Here is a 23,570-nt window from a genome sequence, read left to right as displayed (position 1 = left end):
CTCGGACGAAGTCTACCTGCAGTAGGAGTTTGGGGAAGAAGTCCGGCTCCCGTAAGAGCTCGGATGAAATCCAGAAGGCAGTCGACAGCCGTAGAAACTTGGATGGAGTCCGTCCATCGTGGAGATCTGCTGTTGGGAAAGTTCGTCCACTGACGAACTGACGAAGTTCTGGAAGAAATTCGGATTGAAGTCGGTCGAATCCTATTGGAAAAGATCTGGAAGAGGTCCGGACAACAGTTGACCCTTGTAGGAGGTCGGCCGATAGTAGAATCCAGAGAGCATTTGGAGCAGCCTGATAGACGACCGAAGAAGCTTATCGCTGGAGAAGCCCGGGAGATGCGGCAGGAGTTCGTCCGTCGGAAAAATCTGGTCGACACTTGTGGAAGAAGCTGTGAGAGTTTATCCGTCGGCAGAACTTGGGAACATTGCGGAAACTCGACCGTCGGAGAGGTTCGAAAAGATGTCGCCCAAGGTCGGATGTCGGTAGAGTCCCGGAAGGGCCACTCCTGATATGAACTTCGATTGGGGGGTATTTTATACCCAACAAAAGTCATGACCACAAATAGTTAAAACACGAGAACATAATCCTGACTTCTGCATCCACCGCATGATTGTGACACCAAGTTCACAATACTCAACGACAAGGGTTGGAGTTTGACAGATGCTAATTCTACTCAGTCGAGATCCATATTATGCTTGAGTAGTTGTTTTCCACGATTTCGGTCCCAATAGATTGACACTGTTTCAAGTAATGGACAGAAGACCAACCAAACGTAATCCTACCCTAATGGAACTGCACGAGGATCTAGAAGAGCAGGTTATAGGAGTTGATTGGTTAAGCTTGGGCCCGAATCTTCTAGTCAAAACCCATTAGTTGCTTCAGGTGGAGTCATGAGTCTCTACTCTCTACCCAAAGGGTAAAACTGAAGGAAAAGTAAATCCAACAATGGCTTGATACACCTTTGGAATATTTTGAAAGTCTGACAGATGCAAACACCCCCATGATCATTTTGCCAACATATCCTCCATTGATTGGTAGCATTCAGTGTGAGGATATGTGTGTGTGGTGCCTGTCAGGCATCTAAACCACTCTCTAGATGTGAGTGAATTGATTCCAACTCTAACAGTGAAATAGTTGAGACACAACATGAAGAGAGGAGCATCAGGAGGACACCATGATAGGGGTATATCTATCTCAACAGGACTTGCAGCATCAACGAGAGATGTTGTCTTCCAACACAGAAGAAAACCTGACTCCTATGAGTCGGATGTATCCGTTAAGATGTCTATAGCTGGTCCTCTAACGCTGGATGACTGTAATGAGACCACAATGGCAGCACTCACTTTTTAGCACCACCACCTTATCATTCCTCATCAAACTCACTAAAATATAGTAACTTTAGGAACTTTAAGCCCTCGATTCTTCCTGTCCACCTAAGTTAAAAACTATACACCTAAAAGCCCCCCCTCACATGTTCAGATCAATTGAACCAAGCCACCCTCCTCTCTCTCTCTCTCTCTCTCTCTCTCTCTCTCTCTCTCTCTCATTTGCAACTAAACATATCTATCTAGTTCTTTGGCATTTTGTCCTAACCGTAAAATGAAAATTTTCTTGATAGGTTATAAATGCGTAGCAATAATATCCACATGCTTCTCAACCCCAACACCATCATCACCACCATCTCCACCACCAACTTTCCACACCCTTCCTTTTCTCTTCCTTTCTCCTCTCCTCCGTTCTCTTCCCTCCCCTCGCAAGACTCAACTCCATTTCTTGAGTCCTAAATGCCCATAAACCCTATCTACTACCATCCCCCACAAGCTTGGTCCTGGAAGCCACCAATGAACCCTCACCACCAACCCCAGCACCACTACCAAGTGGAGGAGGAGGAGGAAACCCAGTATGAGATCAGAGAGCTCATGTTTGAGAAGCCCCTCACCCCAAGTGATGTGGGCAAGCTCAACAGGCTGGTCATTCCCAAACAGCATGCCGAGAAGTACTTCCCCCTCGATGGAGATTCGGGCGACAAAGGCCTGCTACTGAGCTTCGACGATATCGAGTCGGGCAAGTCATGGTGGTTCCGCTACTCCTATTGGACCAGCAGCCAAAGCTATGTGCTCACCAAGGGTTGGAGCCGCTTTGTCAAGGAGAAACAGCTCGACGCAGGTGACGTGGTCCTCTTCGAGCGCCTTCGGACAGGTGGTGACCGCCTCTACATTGGTTGCAGGCGCCGTGGCGCTCCGCAGGCCCCGCCGGTTCCAACCGTGACCAGGTCCAATGCTGCAGTACCCTGGAGTCCCGTGTACTACACAGCAGCAGCCTCGAGTTCCTACATGTACGTTAGCTCAGTGCAACAAGACTGTCTTCTTCATGCAGGTAGATTCGGTGATATATATTGCTATGATTTAAGCATCGTGATTGAATCAAAGAGCAAGCATGCAGTTCATGGATTTTATCCGATTGCAGGAGATGGATCAGCGGAGAGAGCGGCACCGGCAAACTCGAAGCGGCTGAGATTATTTGGTGTGAATTTGGAATGCGGCCCGGACTGGCCGGAGCCACAGCCGGTGCAACCAGAACCATGGTTAACAGGCCAGAGCCCCAAAGCCCCCAGCTCCCAACTATAGTGTACAAATTGGTCAGCAGGAAGTCCAAGAAAAAAGTGACTATCACTTTTGTTTAAGGTGATGCTTTGCATTCCCGTAGCTTAACTGTTTGCTTGCTATATTACAGGTTGGGCTTTTAGAGGAAAGCTTAAAAGTACTGGTGGAGGAGATGAAATGGGGGGGAGAGAGAGGAAAGGAGATTGACTTGTGAGGGAACCAAAGGAAGGGATGGAAGAGAAGAGAAGGGAAGAGCTGGGAGGAAAAAAAAGAAAGGAGGGATGGAAAAGGGGGAAAAGAAATCCCTGGTTTTCCGGGCAATCTCCACTTCCTTTTTATTTCCTTTCAGGAATTCCACTGTACGGGGACTGTCGAGGGATTGGGTGAGGTCTCAGGAAACATCAGCTTGGAAAGGAGCAGATACTTGTAGGGCCCAATAACTTTGGCAGGGAGGTGAGCATGGCCCATCCCAACTCTCTGTACACTTGTAATCTTTTTGAAGGAAAGAAATAAAAAGAAATGTAATGAGAATTTTATTCTGTTTTTCTCCTTTTTTTTTCCTAGTTATTTGGTTTTGTCATCTGGTGATCTCTTGTGGTGTCTGTGAAGTGAATAGCGGTGTGATGAGGTGGGTTCTGGTGCATGGCTACGGTGAAGACCATGATATGAAAGAAATATCATCATATCACAGTGGGGGTGCCAGCAAGAATAAAAGAGAAGACATCTGGGGATCTTTATGTCCTTTGCTTTTATTTCTATATTTACTGTTGGTCTCCTTTCTGTTCTTTGGGAAGAAAAGTCTAATTTTGAGTTGCAAGTGGGCTCACACCCCACATAGGATGTGACAAAGTTGCTCTGGCTGATGGCTTGGAGACAAGTTCAGGCAGAATGGGCAAGAGTGTTCAAGTATAATAAGCTGGATTCTCAATAGTTTAGACTTCAGAACCAAGCTTTGGAGGCCTGTCTCCTCTGAACATTCAGTATTATTGTCCACACTAATGGCTAAGTTTCCAATTTACACATGGGAGACCTGTGGAAATGGTACGTGTAGTAAAAGCTATCGGCTGATAGCTGTAAAGAGAAAGGTTTACTCAATAAGACTGACATGAGCCATCAAAAGAGAGGGCTACCTGGGTAGAGTAGAGCGAAAACCATCAAGATCTTTTACAGTCCTCACTAATTAAGGACCAAGCTTTACATGTGAGGTAGATGACTTTGGAATATTAATTTGGGTCATAACAGTGTGGGAATACAGATAAGAAGCTAAGAAAGAAACCAAAAGATGACCATCACCATTTAGGAGGAAATAGGACTCATCTTAAAGGAATTCATAAGAATGGTTGCAAGGACATCAAGTTTGCGGGATGATTTATGGAACCGTATCGACAGAAAGATTTCCTGTCTGCTGATAAAACAAATGATCCATGTGCTGCTGTATTAATTTAATTGTGACAGTTAAACACATTATCCAAATGGCACAAATCTAACACATGAACACCAGAGAATTAATACTTCGATGCACAAACTAACCAAATAAAACAACTGATGCACAGACTACCGAGGATCATGTTCACTGGCACTAAATTCTCCTGGTGAAATCATTCACCAGATGGCAATAATAACCACTAACTCCCCATGTATCTCAAAAAGAGAGTCTCTTGCCACTAAAAAGAGTTTGGATTCCAGACAATGGAGTGAAAGGGAGGATACCTGAGGACATGTTTGAAGGACAAATTTGTCACTGACATGACAAAGAGTGCACAGTGAGGGATCCAAGCAAGATAGACCTGCCTCTGAAGATGATGATGCCTCAAATGATACACCCACCAATCTCCATGGCAACAAATTCCTGGGCCCTACAAAATGCTTATTATGATATACCCCATCCACATCTTTTCTTTGAGAAGTCGCTGCCTTCATCAACCCTACCTGCAAGCATGGTCCACCAAAAATGGCTGACCTGATGAAGGGCCATCTTTTCTTAAGCAGACCTCAAGAGTTATTCCACCTTTCTATGTCCTTGCATGGTTCTCCAGCTCCGCTTTTCCCATTTCACAGTGCATCCCGAGAAAGAAATTTAGCAGCAGAGAAAGTGGACACTGAAGTGAAGCCGGAGATTCCTTATTAGCAGATAGTGAAAGCTGAGAGAAATTCTTCATTTTGGTTTAGACCAATGCATGAAATATGCTAATGGAACAGAAAGATCCCGCAATCTCAGATGATGATCATATTTAGCCATAGCTTCTGTTTAATCTCATGTTTCAGTTTGGACCAGTTCAGCTGCATCATTTAATTGGGAAAATTCTGTTCTATAGAGGGGCAGGTGCAAGCAAGGGTGTGATCCACCTATCTGAAGTTTACTCATGGCATGACCTCCATTTGCCCATCAGCAAGTGGAAGGCAGCGATTAACATGAGAAATTGTGGATGGTGGACCATGTGGCATGTGTCACTGTCCATGAAATAGCATGTTCAATTGGACTGGGTAGAAACTCAAGACCAGTGCTTGATGCGGATAGCATTTTAGCGATCAAGGATGGAAACAAATTGCAATGAGCATCAGTATCAATGGAGGCAGCAAAAATCAAGATTAATGACTGTTGAGCACCTTGCATGCCAACATTTGATTAAGATTCATAAGGAGATTAAACTTTAACATTGAAATTAGGCAATAGAATAGTTACAAAGATCTTTTTTATTCCCAGAAAAAAAAACTCATTGGCATAACTTTAAAATAGATAAATTAATGAGCAAAAAACTGAGAAACAGTGTGAAGCCGATATTTTTGTTCTTATATGACATGGTAGTTCACGATGATCGCATTCTTTGATAATAAAGCATTACAGGGAAATAGAGGAGAGGAAAAGTAATCAAAATGTCAAACTATCTGCTTACCAACCCACTTGTGTGAGGCTTCACTGTTCTTTTAGGCCAAGCCTTTGATAAAGATGGCATAGCTAGACTTATGGTCAACAAGGGCAAACTTGAGCCCAGATCAGGTCAGATGGCCCTCATCATGGCATGACAAACTTTTCTCTTTATCTTGCTAGTATAAGTGGCAGTTGGAATCTTGCTCCCTTATTGAGATGCAATGAGTTCTGCAATTAAAACAGAAGAGCCAAATGCTCAATTGATATGCACCAATATAAGATAATTCTAATTATTATGAGATAACTTTTTCACTTCATGTATGGCCATCCAAACAGCACATTCATGCTTCATTTCCCAGTCTTCATCAAATACCCTATTAAAAATCTCATTAAGTGTGCTTCAATATGGCTCAGGAGAAGCATTAATAGGGCAAGATATCTTGAGAGCAGAGGCCACACCACCTACCTATCAGCTGAATGATAACCCTATCAATAGAATAATTTCAGCATGGTCAGGCGACTTAATTATCCACAGACATTGAGTAATATCATCAAAAACAAATGGTCATTCTTCATAAACATAAGACAAAATTTAAAAAAAAAAATGGTGAGTAACATAAGACATGAGTAATATCATCATTATCCACAGACATGAGTACTATCATCAAAAACAAATGGTGAGTTTGGCTAGTCTCTCACCAATACATAAGACAAGACCATCAGTGGATATGCTGATCCGTATGTCAGGAGAAAAAGGTGAGTCATGGTCATGTACATGGAGGAAGATATGAACCGTATGACAAAATTTTTTAAAAAATGATATCAGAATCCAGCTGAGACTTCCCCAAAAAAGTGAAGTTTCCTTATTACCGGAAGCCCCTGGAGGGACAAAATCCCACCGCTGAAATGATGAAGTCGATTAGCATCCCTGACACTCCCTATCAGCAATCCCTGAGGATACGCACTTTATATAAAAACTGCAGTCTCCGCAAACTCTAGGATTCATGTCTATCCTGATTGGCATCCCAGAAGGCACTCTACAGAGATTGAAAACAAGTGCCAACTTGTCATTGTGGTGCTTCAGCAGCTTTATAAAATCCTATATTCTCAGCTTTATAAGAAAAAAATCTGGTGTGATTACTCTCTCCAACAACAGAAATTTGGACTTTGCCCTTTGCTTCTATCCAACTCTTTCTCATCTCCTTTTTTGTACCAATATTTTTCAAAAGCTTCCTGGCATCGCAATGTCTCCCATGTTATATTCGCAGCATATATATATTTGAAAGCAAAACATGATTTCCCACATTATTGGGTTCAAGCTCAAAGAGATGCTTAGCCACAGTTTTAGGCAATTTGAGATTTCCATGGATCCTGCATGAACTGAGCAGGGATCTCCACATAGAGGCAGTAGACTTAAATGGCATTCTCTGAATCAATTACTGAGCTTCATCAATCTGACCAGCCAGGCCAAGAATGTCAACCATGCAAGAATAGTGGACATTAGGTTGCACCAACATCTCATCAAGAGATCAAAATGATGGCAGCACTTCTCAACTAAACTGAAATGGCTTCAAGCAGACAGCACCAAGATATTAGTAACCTCATTTAGGTGCATTCCACACTGCTGCATTTTCTCAAAAAAGAAGCATGGCTTCACAGAAACAAGCATGCCTGGAAAAACCAGCACCCATTGCATACCACAAAATGCTCGTCTTCCATATCGGCAAAAAGTATGCCTCCTCTACATGTCCACAATGGGACTAGACATCAATAAGAGCAGTGACCACAAAGACATCAGTATCCAAACCACTTCTTACTGAAAATGCGTGTAACTGTGTCCCTTCAATTGTTGCTGCTAGGCTCGCACCGGCACTAAGAATAGTAGATAGTGCATACTGTGTCAACCCCACTCCAATCCACTGTGCTTTACAGAATAACCTCAAGGCCTTCTCATGAAGATCATTTTGCACATAGCCTGCAACCAGTGAACTCCATGCAACTGATGATTTTTTTTTTTTTTTGGCATTTTGTCGAAAACACAGCATGCATCATTGATCATATTACGTTTTGCATAAAAAATGAAGACCTGCAGCTCCAGCAAACAAATTAGAACCCATTGCAGTCTGAACTGTTTGTTCTCAATAACAGCACATCAGTCAGCAATTGCACGGAGGAAACTAGATAGAGAAAATTCACTGAGTGGTATCACTTCTCAATGCAACAGCAAGAAAAGCTTCAGTGCTTTTCTGTCCTCTCTGTAATATATGCGTATGTCCAGCAATCATGGTACTCCGTGAAACTATCCTTTGGACATGCATCCTACCAAAGACATGATGAGCCAATTCAATATGGCCACATTTGAAGTACAGGTTGATGAATGATGAGGATGTTGCATGTGAGGATATCTCTGAGCATACCATCTTGAAAAGCTAAACCATGGAAAGCTCCTCCCTAACACTATGAACTTCTTTTTGCACATAGGTGAGGGAGATCTTGCAATCCGAATACAATGGTAATGCAAGCATCAACCAAGACAAGCTGTCCTTTATCTGAAGGCTCAAAAATCAGACCACTATTGTTGACTGCACCACTACTTACAATTTTTAATAAAAAGATGGGTAGCTTAACTGCCTCCCTTTTCATGAAAAAAAGAAAAAGAAAAAAAAAACACTGCACCACAAAAATTATAACCGATACAACAGAATTTCCTGCATGTGTACATCAACACTTTTATATTCTGGTTTACAGGAGAGTTGTAATTACAGAAGCCATGATAAGTAGTAGTTTTCACCTTTATGAATATTGTCATAATGAATAACAAAAGTAAATTACTTGAAGATTCCCAATATGACACATTTGTTGCTAGATAATATGGTTTTAGGAATGACTTGCACAAAAGCTAATAGAGGTATTAAATTTGTTTATTTGGGGTATCATCTTGCTGTAGAGGCATACCATCTTCCTTTTCTTCCGTGCATTACTCTATTTGAGTATATCTTGGACAGGCAGTGGAAAGGGTCATATATGTCCACAGTGAAAAGAGTCCAGCAAAAAAAGATGATGCATCTTTTTTAAAAAGGTGATTGGGGTGGACCATGGTGCAGCAGGTGAAACTCAGGATTACAACGGAAGGCAAGGTGCATATTCAACAAAGTTTAAATGTTAGTTAGGTTCAAATGTTAGCTAGCTAATAATAGAATTTGTTGTTGTAATAACAATATAACAGAGTTTGTTGGATTAGTTGTAAGGTGTTGTACCAATTTGAGCATCTACTGCTATAAATAAGTTGGCTCTGAACATTGTAAATCATTCTGAGAATGAAATAAGAAACTAAGCCTCTTTCCCTCCCCACTTTCTTCTCTTCTGAACTTAGTTCTTGCATTTTTGAATTTTCAAATCCTATCTACAATTCCACCCACTCCAATTGGTATCAGAGCCACTGTCTTCGCACCTATGGGCATCTTAAGCCAGCAGCAATGGCGGATAACACCAGAGGGATTGAGTTGCACCATGTGGAGTCACTGCGGCAGTCCACAAAGGACACATTTCAAAGGATTGAAACCATTGAAGGAGCTTTGAGCAGAATGGAGGACATGATATTGCAATTATCGCGGCAGCAGAGCGAGGTGATGCAGAAATTGCAAGATGGAAGCCCATCATATCACACCCCAAATTCGGGACATAACACGGCCATGCTATCAAGGGATGCAGCCCTCGATAATACGAAGCCACATTTATTTTCTTAATTATAAAAACAAATGTATCATAAATAAAAGAAATAAAAAGATTCTATTCAAATTCTTAATTAAACCAAAATTGGTTCAGAGCATCTAAATCCAAAATCAAATATAAAGCCATATCTCAAAATTCATAATTATTTACTATACGTTCGTAATCATCAAATAACTAAACTTCAGCTACAAAATTTTCAAGCGTGCTTCGCAGATTCCTAAACCTAAATTTTCTTTGCCGGTCCTAATCTTATTTCTCTGTATAAAAAAAATAAAAAGAATATGAGCTATACTAGCCCAGCAAATAGAACTTGCGCTTCCTTATCGGATCAAGCATAAGTTTTTCATGATAATGCACTATTTAGAAAATAACAGATAATACAAAATAAAGCATTTCATAGAGCATACAATAAAACAAGTCATAAACCAATCATGCATGCATAAATCATGAACATTTCATAAATATGTTTCGTAAATCATTCTTGTCATGTGTCTATGTCATGTTTCTAAATCTTGCTCACAGATATTCGTGCTATGGTCACTTTATACCCGTGACAGGGCCAGTATTCTTAATCGACAAGTTCATGTTTCGTATGCTAACTTTATACCCGCTGGCAAAGCCTGTGTTCTTATGAATACAAGCTCTGAATGTTGACCTTCCTGAAGAAATTCGTTCATAGCTATCTGAGAGCCTTTGAAATCTTTATATATTTTTCTTAAAATATACATATACATAAATGAAAAATAACAAAATTGATGCTTCATAATCATGCTATTTTAATAAAACACATTCATAAAATCAATGCTCATAATAAAATATGCTTTTTCACATCACATATGTTGATCCTTAATTTATGAAAAATATAATTTCATCAACAATAATTTTTTGTATGAAAAACATGATTATTTAAAAATAAATAAGAAGCGTAAGATCCACTTACATCAATCGCTCTAGATCTTTAGTCTTCCTTAATTGAATCACAGAATTCTATTTAAAATATTAAATCAGAATCAATTTTCATTCCATAAATTCAATAAAATTAAATAATAGCAGAAAGTGATTGACTGGGTGACCAGTCTGATAGACCATTCAGGCATTGAATCGATTCGAGGTCATCTTACTGAGGTCAACATAGGTCCCCATAAGAGGAAAAGATGGCCCGATACGAGATCTATAGGTCTTCTTAGAGAGAGAAAGGAGAAGAGAGAAATTTTAGAGAGAGAAAAAGAGAAAAAATTCTAGAGAGAGAAAGTAGAGAGAAAGAGGGGGAGAAAGAGAGAAAAAATTCTCTCCTCTTTTTTTTCCTTCTCTTTTTTTTTCCTTTTTCTTCTTTTTTTTTCTTCTTTTTCTTTTTTTTTCTTCTTTTTCTTTTTCTTCTCTTCTTCTTTTCTTCTTTCTTTCCTCTTTCCTGGCCGAACAGGGGAGGACCAGAGGAGGGGGGAACTTGGTGGCTCGTGCTCTGGTGAGGTGTGGCGGCACAGTCGGAGGTCCGACAGCAGGTGGAGGCGGCGATGGAGCCAGAGATGGCCGGCGGCATGGTTCGACTGGCGAGAAATTAGAAAGAAAACGGAAAACAGAGGATCCGCCCCTTTTCTTTTGTTTTCCGATCATTGGCCGGTCGCCGGCGGCCAAAGCCACTCGAGGATGACAAGTAGAGGGGTGGGGGTCCAATCCTAAGGGTGAGACGCCATAAACGACGACGTCGGTGGCTGAAAAAAGGGAGAGAGAAGGCTCGATCGAACAGAGCAGAATAGGATCTCGCCTTTTCATGGATTTTCCGACGAGCCCGACAGTCGGCGAGGGTGCACGAAGCCATGAGGAGGGGAAGGAAGAGATAAAGGAGGGCCGGAGCTTACCTTCGACTCCGGTGAGGTCTCCGACGAGAATTTGAGGCAAACACGAAGAGGGCGTGGACGGCTTCAATAGGAAAATCCGGAGAGAAAGAGAAGGAAAAATCAGTGTTCGCCATAGCAGACCATAGAGGAGGAGAGGGGAGATTCATAGGACTCTTCCTAGGATCCCTTGTTGGCCCTAGGAGGCCTTCTCCTAGTCGAGCTCAGGGAAGAAGAAGACTCCCGTTGAAAGTCTTCGTTCCTTTTTTTTTTTTTTTTGCCTGCCGTGGGCCTAATGGGCCAAACTTAGATGGGCATTATTTTAAAAACAGGATATCACATTCTACCCCTCTAAAAAAAATTTTCATCCTCGAAACTTAGTATATCTTCACTCTTTTATCAATAGGGATCCTAATCTTCATATTATCTTTACTATACTCTTAGATCAAGTTCCATCAATCCTAACTTCCTTATCAAAAATGGGATATTTTTTTTTTTAACAAGGCATTGATGGAAATAACTTTCTTAAGAGAAAATATAACATAGAGTGGCTTATCAATTCTATATAGTTATTACTTGGAAGATGTAAAGGAATAAGAAAATTTATAATCAAATAGTATATGAGCATCTATGAGGTGACTAGAATGGTACCTGTAACTACTTGATTACTTGTACTGACACTTTGTTGAGTCAAGGCGAATACCCGTGTATTTTCTTGTTTTTTCTGATCTGCTAGCTTGAAAGTCTTTGAACTATCCTTTTTCTTAATAGGACAATCTCGTACCATATGTCCTATTCTGCTGCATTAAAAACATGCTCCCAGCTTTTTGAGACAAGGTCCATAACGATTTTTGCCACAATATTTATAGATCATAGTTTCTTTATTATTCCCTGCAATATTAGTAGAATTTTTCTGTTGATCATTTAAATTTTCTATTGATCTCGATCTCTTTTTGTTATTCCTCTCCTGTTCTGATCTTTTTATCTCGGATTCCACTTTCAAGGCTCGTTCTAAAACATCTTTATAATCATTAAAAATATGAGAAGACAATCGAGACCGAATCCCATATCTTAATCCTTGCTCAAATCTATTAGCTTGCTCCTTTCGGACTCTATAAGCTGGGGACAGAAATGGCCTAACTCATTGAATTTATTTGCATACTCTAATACTGTCATTTCATCTTTTTGCCTTAAAGCCAAGAACTCATTCTCCTTTACTAATCTCATTGTCCCGGAGAAGTATTGATCATAAAATATGTTTTTAAACTCCCAAATTAACTGGTCATCGATATTCTCATAGACAACCTTTATTGCAATCCACCAAAACTCGACGTTTCTTTTCAGCATAGGTATGGCTAATTCGACCTTCATGTTCTCAGGATACTGTAGGGCATCGAACATCTTCTCCATCTCTCGAATCCATGTCTCTGCAACTAAAGGATCAGGTCCACCCTCAAACAGTGATGGATTAAGCCTTCTAAATCTCTCATAGTATGACTCTAAGGATGGTATAGATTGAGAAGCTCGTCTGTTGTTGTTGCTGAATAAGCTGAGCCACCACTTGGCATACTCCAGCAATATCTGCCTGAGTGGCTGGCGCATTAGGAGCATGCTCAGCAAACTGATTGGCATCTTCCCTCGTAGTTCTTCTTGCTCTTCTCTTTCTACTGGCAGGATTTAATGAGACTTCATTCTCTTTGTTGCTCATTGTCACTAAAAATACTAGCATTAATTTACTTCCTTAAATGAGCAACAAGAACTTTAAGAAAAACTTATCTATTCTTGTTCAATTAAATATGATCTAGCTAAACGAGATCTATCTACCCATTACTAGATTTTAAGTCTACTCTTGATCAAACCTATAGCTCTGATACCATAAAATGTCACATCCCAAATCCGGGACATAACATGACCATGCTATCAAGGGATGCAGCCCTCGATAACACGAAACCACATTCATTTTCTTAATTATAAAAATAAATATATCATAAATAAAAGAAATAAAAAGATTCTATTCAAATTCTTAATTAAACCAAAATTGATTCAGAACATCTAAATCCAAAATCAAATACAAACTCATATCTCAAAATTCATAATTATTTACTATAAGTTCGTGATCATCAAATAACTAAACTTCAGCTACAAAATTTTCAAGCTTGCTTCGCAGATTCTCAAGCCTGAATTTTTTTTACCGATCCTAACCTTATTTCTCTGTATAAAAAAAAAAAATAAAAAAAATATGAGCTATACTAGCCCAGTAAATAAAATTTGTGCTTCCTCACCAGATCAAGCATAAGTTTTCCATGATAATGCACTATTTAGAAAATAACAGATAATACAAAATAAAGTATTTTATAGAACATATAATAAAACAAGTCATAAAACAATCATGCCTGCATAAATCATGAACATTTCATAAACATGTTTCGTAAATCATTCTTGTTATGTGTCCATGTCATGTTTCTAAATCTTGCTCACAGATATTCGTGCTATGGTCACTTTATATCCGTGACAAGGCTAGTATTTTTATTCGATAAGTTCATGTTTCGTATGCCAACTTTATACCCGCTGGCAGGGTCTGTGTTCTCATGGATGCAAGCTCCGAATGTCGACTTTTTCGAAAGAATTCATTCATAGCTATCTGAGAGTCTTTGAAATCTTTATATATTTTTCTTAAAACATACATATACATAGATGAAAAACAATAAAATTCATGCTTCATAATCATGCTATTTTCATAAAACGCATTTATGAAATCAATACTCATAATAAAACATGCTTTTTCACATCACATATGCTGATCCTTAATTTATGAAAAATATAATTTCATCAATAATAATTTTTTGCATGAAAAACATGATTATTTAAAAATAAATAAAGAGCGTAAGATCCACTTACATCGATCGCTCTAGATCTTTAGTCTTCCTTAATTGAATCAGGTAATCCTATTTAAAATATTAAATCAAGATCAATTTTTATTCTATAAATTTAATAAAATTAAATAATAACAGAAAGTGATTGACTGGATGATCAGTCTGGTAGACCATTCGAGCACTGAATCGATTCGAAGTCATCTCACTGAGGTCAACATAGGTCTCCATAAGAGGAAAAGATGGCCCGATACAGGATCTATAGGTCTTCTTAGACAGAGAAAGGAGGAGAGAGAAATTTTAGAGAGAGAAAATAGAGAGAGAAATTCTAGAGAGAAAGAGGAAGAGAGAGAGGGAAATTCTCTTTCTTCTCTTTTTTTTCTTCTCTTTTTTTTCTTTTTCTTTTTCTTTTTTTTCTTTTCTTCTTTTTTTTTCTTTTTCTTCTTTTGCTTTTTCTTCTCTTTTTCTTTTCTTCTTTCTTTCCTCTTCCTTGGCGGAACAGGGGAGGACCAGGAGGGCGGGGGAACTTGGTGGCTCATGCTCCAATGAGGTGTGGCAGCACGGCCGGAGGTCCGGCAGCAGGTGGAGGCGGCGGTGGAGCCAGAGATGGCCGGTGGCATGGTTCAACCGGCGAGAAATTAGAAAGAAAACGGAAAATAAGGGATCCGCCCCTTTTTTTTTTGTTTTCTGATCATTGGTCGGTCGCCGGCAGCCAAGGCCACTCGGGGATGACAAGTAGAGGGGTGGAGGTCCAATCCTAAGGGTGAGATGCCATAAACGACGGCACCGGTGGCTGGAAAAAGGGAAAGAGAAGGCTTGGTCGAACAGAGCAAAACAAGACCTCGCCTTTTCATGGATTTTCCGACGAGCCCAACGGCCGGCGAGGATGCACGAAGCCATGGGAAGGAGAAGGAAGAGATAAAGGAGGGTCGGGGCTTACCTTCGACTCCGATGAGGCCTCCAGTGAGAATTTGAGGCAAACACGAAGAGGGCACGGACGGCTTCAACAAAAAAATCCGGAGAGAAGGAGAAGGGAAAATCAGTGTTCACCATATTAGACCATAGAGGAAGAGGGGGGATTTATAGGACTCTTCCTAAGGTCCCTTATTGGCCTTAGGAGGCCTTCTCCTAATCAAGCTTGGGGAAGAAGACTCCCGTTGGGAATCTTCGTTCTCTTTTTTTTTTTTTTGCCTGCTGTGGGCCTGATAAGCCAAACTTAGATGGGCTCTATTTTAAAAATAGGATATCACATTCTACCCTCCTAAAAAAAATTTCATCCTCGAAATTTGGTATATGTTCACTCTTTTACCAATAGAGATCCTCATCTTCATATTATCTTTACTATACTCTTAGATCAAGTTCCATCAATCTTAACTTCCCTATCTAAAATGAGATAACTTTTTTTTTAAGAAGGCATTGATAGAAATAACTTTCCTAAGAAAAAATATAACATAGAGTGGCTTATCAATTCCATATAGTTATTACTTGGAAGATGTAAAGGAATAAGAAAATTCATAATCAAATAGCATATGAGCATCTATGAGATGACTAGAATGGTACCTGTAACTACTTGATTGCTTGTACTGACATCTTGTTGAGTCAAGGCGAATACCCATGCATTTCCTTGCTGTTTCTGATCTGCTAGCTTGGAAATCTTTGAACTATCCTTTTTCTTAATAGGACAATCTCGCGCTATATGTCCTATTCTGTCGCATGAAAAACATGCTCCCAGCTTTTTGAGATAAGGTCCATAATGATTTTTACCACAATATTTACAGATCATAGCTTCTTTATTATTCTCTGCAATATTAGTAGAATTTTTCTGTTGATCATTTAAATTTTCTATTGATCTCGATCTCTTTTTGTTATTCCTCTCCTATTCTGATCTTTTTATCTCGGATTCCACTTTCAAGGCTCGTTCTACAACATCTTTATAATCATTAAAAATATGAGAAGACAATCAAGACCGAATCCCATATCTTAATCCTTGCTCAAATCTATTAGCTTTGCTCCCTTCGAACTCCATAAGCTGGTGGCAGAAACGATCTAACTCATTGAATTTATTTGCATACTCTAATACTGTCATTTCATCTTTTTGCCTCAAAGCCAATAACTCATTCTCCTTTACTAATCTCATTGTCCCGGGGAAGTATTGATCATAAAATATGTTTTTAAACTATTCCCAAATTAACTGATCATCGATATTCTCATAGACAGCCTTTATTGCAATCCACCAAAACTCGGCGTTTTCTTTCAGCATAAGTATGGCTAATTTGACCTTCACATTCTCAGGATACTGTAGGGCATCGAAGATCTTTTCCATCTCTCGAATCCATGTCTCTGCAACTAAAGGGTCAGGTCCACCCTCAAACAGTGGTGGATTAAGCCTTCTAAACCTTTCATAGAATGACTCTAAAGATGGTGCAAATTGAGGAGCGGCTTGTGTCTGTTGTTATTGCTGAATAAACTGAGCCACCACTTGGCATACTCCAACAATATCTGCCTGAGTAGCTGGCGCATTAGGAGCATGCTCAGCAAATTGATTGGCATCTCCCCTCGTAGTTCTTCTTGCTCCTCTCTTTCTACTGGTAGGATTCATTGAGACTTCATTCTCTGTGTTGCTCATTGTCACCTAAAAATACTAGCATTAATTAACTTCCTTAATTGAGCAACAAGAACTTTAAGGAAAAACTTATCTATTCTTGTTCTATTAAATATGATCTAGCTAAACGAGATCTATCTATCCATTACTAGACTTTAAGTCTACCCTCGATCAAACCTATAGCTCTGACACCATAAAATGTCACACCCCAAATCCGAGACATAACACGGCCATGCTATCAAGGGATGCAGCCCTCGATAACACGAAGCCACATTCATTTTCTTAATTATAAAAATAAATGTATCATAAATAAAAGAAATAAAAAGATTCTATTCAAATTCTTAATTAAACCAAAATTGGTTCAGAGCATCTTAATCCAAAATCAAATACAAATCCATATCTCAAAATTCATAATTATTTACTATAAGTTCGTGATCATCAAATAACTAAACTTCAGCTACAAAATTTCCAAGCTTGCTTCACAGATTCTCAAGCCTGAATTTTTTTTGTCGGTCCTAACTTTATTCTTCTGTATAAAAAAAAAACAAAAAGAATATGAGCTACACTAGCTCAGTAAACAGAACTTGCGCTTCCTTACCGGATCAAGCATAAGTTTGCTATGATAATGCACTATTTAGAAAATAATAGATAATATCAAAATAAAGTATTTCATAGAACATATAATAAAACAAATCATAAACTAATCACGCATGCATAAATCATAAATATTTCATAAACATGTTTCGTAAATCATTCTTGTCATGTGTCCATTCATATTTCTAAATCTTGCTCACAGATATTCGTGCTATGATCACTTTATATCCGTGACAGGGTCAGTATTCTTAATCGACAAGTTCATATTTCGTATGCCAACTTTATACCCACTGACAGGGCCTGTGTTCTTATGGATGCAAGCTCCAGATATCGACCTTCCCGAAGGGATTCGTTCATAGCTATCTGAGAGTCTTTGAAATCTTTATATATTTTTCTTAAAATATATATATACATAGATGGAAAATAATAAAATTTATGCTTTATAATCATACTATTTTCATAAAACACATTCATGAAATCAATGCTCATAATAAAACATACTTTTTCACATCACATATGCTAATCCTTAATTTATGAAAAATATAATTTCATCAACAATAATTCTTTGCATGAAAAATATGATTATTTAAAAATAAATAAGGAGTGTAAGATCCACTTACATCGATCGCTCTAAATCTTTAGTTTTCCTTAATTGAATCGGGTTATCCTATTTAACATATTAAATCAAGATCAATTTCATTCCATAAATTCAATAAAATTAAATAATAACAGAAAGTGGTTGACTGGATGACCAGTTCGATAGATCATTCAGACACTGAATCGATTCGGGATCATCTCACTGAGGTCAACATAGATCCCCATAAGAGAAAAAGATGGTTCGATACGGGATCTATAGATCATCTTAGAGAGAGAAAGAAGGAGAGAGAAATTCTAAAGAGAGAAAGTAGAAAAAATTTTAGAGAGAGAAAGTAGAAAGAAAGAGGAGGAGAGAGAAAATTCTGTCTCTTCTCTTTTTTTCCTTATTTTTTTCTTATTTTTTTCTTTTTCTTCTTTTTCTCTTTTTTTCTTTTTCTTCTTTTTCTTTTTCTTCTCTTCTTCTTTTCTTCTTTCTTTCCTCTTCCTTGGCTGAACAAGGGAGGACCAGAGGAGGAGGGAACTTGGTGGCTCATGCTCCGATGAGGTGTGGCGGCACGACCGGAGGTGTGGCGGCACGGCCAGAGGTCTGGCAGCAGGTGGAGGCGGCGGTAGAGCAAGAGATGGCCAGCGGCATGGTTCGACCGACGAAAAATTAGAAAGAAAATGAAAAACAGGGGATCCGCCCCTTTTCTTTTATTTTTCGGTCATTGGCCGGTCGCCGGCGGCCAAAGCCTCTCAAGGATGACAAGTAGAGGGGTGGGAGTCTAATCCTAAGGGTGAGACACCATAAATGATGGCGCCGGTGGTCGAAAAAAGGGAGAGGAAAGGCTCGGCCGAACAGAGCAAAATAGGGCCTTGCCTTTTCATGGATTTTCCGACGAGCCCGACGGCCGGTGAGGGTGTATAAAGCCATAGGAAGGAGGAGAAGGAAGAGATGAAAGAGGATTGGGACTTACCTTCAACTCCGGTGAGGTCTCCGACGAGAATTTGAGGCAAACACAAAGAGGGCGCAGACGGCTTCAACGAGAAAATTTGGAGAGAAGGAGAAGGGAAAACTGGTGTTCGCCGTAGCAGACCATAGATGAGAGGGGGGATTTATAGGACTCTTCCTAGGGTCCCTCGTTGGCCCTAGGAGGCCTTCTCCTAGTCGAGCTCAGGGAAGAAAAAGACTCCCAACGGGAGTCTTCGTTCCTTTTTTTTTTTTGGCCTGCTGTGGGCCTGATGGGCCAAACTTAGATGGGCTCTATTTTAAAAATAGGATATCACACATCAGGTAACACCAACACAAACCCTCCTACTTATCAAGCTCCTACTAGGTTCTCCAAGGTGGAATTTTTTAGATTTAGTGGAGATGAAGTTGAGGGTTGGATTTGTCATCGTGAACAATTCTTTTCTTTAGATGGAACCCCTAATAATATGCATGTTAAGTTAGCCTCAATGCATCTTGATGGCCAAGCTTTGCAATGGTATCAAAATTGGATGAGAAATAGGGATTCTTTGATGATTCCAAGCTGGAAAGAATTTGTTGAAGGATTGTTGATTAGATTTCATGAAGGGGCCTTCGAGGACCCTGTGTCTGACTTCAAAAGATTGCAGCAAACAGGCACTCTTAGTGAATATATACAAGCTTTTGATGTTCTTTTGAGTAAAACCAATATATCAAAGGATCTTGCTATGAGTTTTTTCTTAAGGGGTTTGGAAGATTCATTGGAAATGCATGTGAGGTTGTTTTCTCCAAAAACATTGCAACAAGCATATTCTTGTGCTAAGCTTCAAAGTGCAGCTTGGGATGCCAAGAAAAAAGGGGTTATGAGAACATCACCTAAGGTAATAAACAGTGAAGTGAAGTGCAGCAACCCTCATGATAGTCCAAGAACTGCATCTTGGGTGCCATACAAGGGAAACACCAACCAAAATAGGGCAATTCTTCCACCTTCATCTTCTCCAGGATTGCTACCCACACCACCAGTTAGAAAATTGGTTGAGGCTAATACCAAGTCAACTAGACAAGGAGTATCAGCTAAGGAGATGGATGATAGGAAAGCTAAAGGTTTATGCATGTGGTGTGAAGAAAAGTTCATCCCAGGGCACAAATGTCAGAGGAAACATCTTTACAGACTTTATTTACATGAACCAGATGAACTTGAGGAAGAAGTACAAGAAGCTGGTGACATTTCAGCCATTGAGGATGTTAAAGATGAAACACCTCATATATCTGTTCATGCCTTGTTGGGAAAGATGAGTAATCAAGACAGTCAGACAAGGAGGTTACAAGGATGGTACAAGAAGAGAATGATCATATACTGGTGGATTCAGGCAGCACACAATTTCTTGGATGTGTCTTTAGTCAAAAGGGTTGGGTGTACAACTAAGAAAATTGATCCCCTGTCAGTAGAAGTAGCAAATGGTGCAAAGCTGAAGTGTGCTAGTAAATATGACACTTTCCAATGGTCCATGCAGGGAATACAATTCGAATGATCAGTTTACTTGCTACCTCTTAGTAGGTGTGACATGATTTTAGGGGTGCAATGGCTATTTACTTTGGGAGATATCAAGTGGAATTTCAAGCAATTTAAAATGGAATTTTGGTGGCAACAGCGGCTAGTCACTCTACAAGGTCTTGGCTCCTTCCAAATCGCATCAATAGAGCCACAACAACCCAATCAGTTGCTACTTAAAAGGAATGCATATTCAGAGGTATATTTGTGCCTAATGAGAACTTTGGACCTAGAGAAATCTGACAATTCAGCAGTGTCACTTAAGGAAGGAGCAGCTGAATATCAGTTACAGGATTTGCTACAGACCTATGAGGATGTATTCCAGGAGCCTAAAACTCTACCACCTTTCAGAATTTTTGATCACAGGATAAATTTGAAAGAAGGGACACAACCAATTAACATCAAGCCATACAAACATTCTACTCTGCAAAAGGATGTGATTGAGGAATTAATTAAGAAAATGATGGAGAATGGAGTCATTCAGTATAGCTCAAGTCCTTATGCTTCACCAGTGATCTTAGTTAAGAAGAAAGACAATACATGGAGAATATGCATTGATTATAGGGAGCTAAACAAGAATACCATCAAGGACAAATACCCTATACCTATAATAGAGGAACTCCTAGATGAACTACATGGTGCTACTATTTTCTCTAAGCTTGATTTAAGGTCAGGGTATCATCAAGTCAGGATGTTCAAATCAAATATTCATAAGACAGCATTTAGAACTCATTATGGGCATTATGAGTTCCTTGTCATGCCTTTTGGACTCACAAATGCCCCCTCGACATTTCAAAGGATTATGAATGAAGTCTTTGAAAAATTTTTGAGGAAGTTTGTGCTTGTTTTCTTCGATGATATTCTGGTTTACAGTCAGAATATGGAACAACATTTAGTACACCTTCAACAAATTTTGCACACTCTCAGGAAAAACAGATTGTATGCTAAAAAAAGTAAATGTACCTTTGGTGGGAAACAAGTAGAATATTTAGGGCACATAATCAGAGCTGAAGGAGTTGCAACTGATCCAAAGAAGATTGCAGCGATAGTTGAGTGGCCCAAACCAGTTTCAGTCAAGCAGCTATGGAGTTTTTTGGGTTTGGCTAGCTATTATAGAAGATTTATTGCTAAATTTGGACAGATCAATAAACTTTTGACTAACTTACTGAAGAAAGTGGATTTTAAGTGGAGTAGTGAGGCTGAAGCATCCTTCCAGCAGCTCAAAACGGTACTAGCACAAACTCCAATTTTAGCATTACCAAATTTTTTCCTACCATTTACTATAAAGACAGATGCTAGTGGAACTGGGATGGGGGCTGTTCTCATGCAAATTGGACATCCAATTGCTTACTTAAGTAAGACTTTCTCTGATAAACATTTATCATTATCCACCTATGAGAAGGAGATGCTTGCATTAGTGCTAGCTGTGGCAAGGTGGGCTCATTATTTGGTAAAAAGATATTTTATAGTTAGAACAGACCACAAAAGCTTAAAATTCCTTTTGGAACAAAGATTGAATACACCTAGCCAACATATCTGGTTAACAAAACTGTTGGGATATGACTTTGACAAATGCTATAAACGAGAAAAAGAGAATGCGGCTGCAGATGCACTTTCAAAGATACAGAATTCACAGCTGCTCTCCATCAGTGCTGTTGGGTATAAAATACCCACAGCCGAAACCCTCAACGGAATCGACATCAGCGCAGCTCCGCCCGGATTCCCACGGGAGCCGGGCTCCACCGACGACAGCAAGTGCAGCTCTGCCCGGACTCCTACGGGAGCCGGGCTCCACCGCCGACAGCAAGTGCAGCTCTGCCCGGACTCCCACGGGAGCCGGGCTCCACCGACGACAGCAAGAGCAGCTCTGCCCGGACTCCCACGGGAGCCGGGCTCCACCGCCGACAGCAAGTGCAGCTCCGCTCGGACTCCCACGGGAGCCGGGCTCCACCGCCGACAGCAAGTGCAGCTCTGGCCGGACTCCCACGGGAGCCGGGCTCCACCGACGACAGCAAGAGCAGCTCTGCCCGGACTCCTACGGGAGCCGGGCTCCACCGCCGACAGCAAGTGCAGCTCCGCCCGGACTCCTACGGGAGCCGGGCTCCACCGCCGACAGCAAGTGCAGCTCTGTCCGGACTCCCACGGGAGCCGGGCTCCACCGACGACAGCAAGAGCAGCTCTGCCCGGACTCCTACGGGAGCCGGGCTCCACCGCCGACAGCAAGTGCAGCTCCGCCCGGACTCCCACGGGAGCCGGGCTCCACCGCCGACAGCAAGTGCAGCTCTGCCCGGACTCCCACGGGAGCCGGGCTCCACCGACGACAGCAAGAGCAGCTCTGCCCGGACTCCCACGGGAGCCGGGCTCCACCGACGACAGCAAGAGCAGCTCCGCCCGGACTCCCACGGGAGCCGGGCTCCACCGCCGACAGCAGGTGCAGCTCCGCCCGGACTCCCACGGGAGCCGGGCTCCACCGACGACAGCAAGTGCAGCTCCACCCGGACTCCTACGGGAGCCGGGCTCCGCCGCCGACATCAGAACAGCTCCGCCCGGACTCCTACGGGAGCCGGGCTCCGCTCTCAGTATCAACTGCTGGTAAGCTCCATCCGGACTCCTACGGGAGCCGGGCTCCGCCGCCAACATCAGAACAGCTCCGCCCGGACTCCTACGGGAGTCGGGCTCCGCTCTCAGTATCAACCGCTGGTAAGCTCCATCCGGGCTCCTACGGGAGCCGGGCTCCGCCGCCAACATCAGAACAGCTCCGCCCGGACTCCTACGGGAGCCGGGCTCCGCTCTCAGTATCAACCGCTGGTAAGCTCCATCCGGGCTCCTACGGGAGCCGAGCTCCGCCGCCAACATCAGAACAGCTCCGCCCGGACTCCTACGGGAGCCGGGCTCCGCTCTCAGTATCAACTGCTGGTAAGCTCCATCCGGACTCCTACCAGAGCCGGACTTCACCCTTAACTTTGATTGCAGCGCAGCTCTGCCCGGACTCCTACGGGAGCCGGGCTCCACCGACGACAGCAAGTGCAGCTCCGTCCGGACTCCTACGGGAGCCGGGTTCCGCCGCCAACATCAGAACAGCTCCGCCCGGACTCCCCCGGGAGCCGGGCTCCGCTCACGACCCCAACCGCCAGGAGGACCTCTCCCGGACCTCAACAGAAACCGGGCTCCGGCCGTTGCCGAGCTTCAATCGACAGATCCACGCCCCCTGACAGGCCCTCAAAACGGCCACGACCCTGCTCCACTTCCTGTGGCGGACTCCGCGCAGTATCATCATTCCCTGACAGGCCGCAGTAACCATAGCCACCCTGCTCCACTTCCTGTGGCGGACTCCGCACAGCTCCACTATCCCCTGGCAGGCCACAGTAACGG

At 41.5% G+C, this 23,570-nt stretch overlaps 2 protein-coding genes and 1 long non-coding RNA gene across 3 annotated transcripts in view; 2 read left to right on the top strand and 1 right to left on the bottom strand.

Annotated features, from left to right (window-relative positions):
- The first annotated feature begins 1,674 nt into the window (after window positions 1-1,674).
- LOC105038282 (B3 domain-containing protein Os11g0156000) lies at window positions 1,675-3,130 on the top strand. The gene is made up of 3 exons (XM_073250820.1): window positions 1,675-2,377; window positions 2,468-2,639; window positions 2,735-3,130. The coding sequence occupies exons 1-2, from the start codon at window positions 1,786-1,788 to the stop codon at window positions 2,626-2,628; spliced, it is 753 nt and encodes a 250-aa protein (XP_073106921.1). The 5' UTR covers window positions 1,675-1,785; the 3' UTR covers window positions 2,629-2,639; window positions 2,735-3,130.
- Window positions 3,131-4,010: 880 nt separating this feature from the next.
- Window positions 4,011-21,843, bottom strand: LOC105038281 (pentatricopeptide repeat-containing protein At5g04780, mitochondrial). Its single transcript, XR_012141650.1, has 4 exons — window positions 8,143-21,843; window positions 6,173-8,066; window positions 5,499-5,701; window positions 4,011-4,703 (listed from the first exon to the last, which is right to left on the bottom strand). It is a non-coding gene; the product is annotated as a pentatricopeptide repeat-containing protein At5g04780, mitochondrial (long non-coding RNA).
- Window positions 19,138-23,570, top strand: part of LOC140856455 (uncharacterized) — a 14,948-nt gene continuing 10,515 nt past the window's right edge. Inside the window, exons 1-2 of the mRNA XM_073253763.1 lie at window positions 19,138-20,128; window positions 20,222-21,857. Coding sequence (XP_073109864.1) covers window positions 19,138-20,128; window positions 20,222-21,857 — 2,627 coding nt within the window. The remainder of the gene's footprint in view (window positions 20,129-20,221; window positions 21,858-23,570) is intronic.

This window comes from Elaeis guineensis, chromosome 1 (genome assembly GCF_000442705.2).
Source record: "Elaeis guineensis isolate ETL-2024a chromosome 1, EG11, whole genome shotgun sequence".
Taxonomy (NCBI): domain Eukaryota; kingdom Viridiplantae; phylum Streptophyta; class Magnoliopsida; order Arecales; family Arecaceae; genus Elaeis; species Elaeis guineensis.
This window is presented reverse-complemented; position numbering and strand designations above follow the sequence as displayed.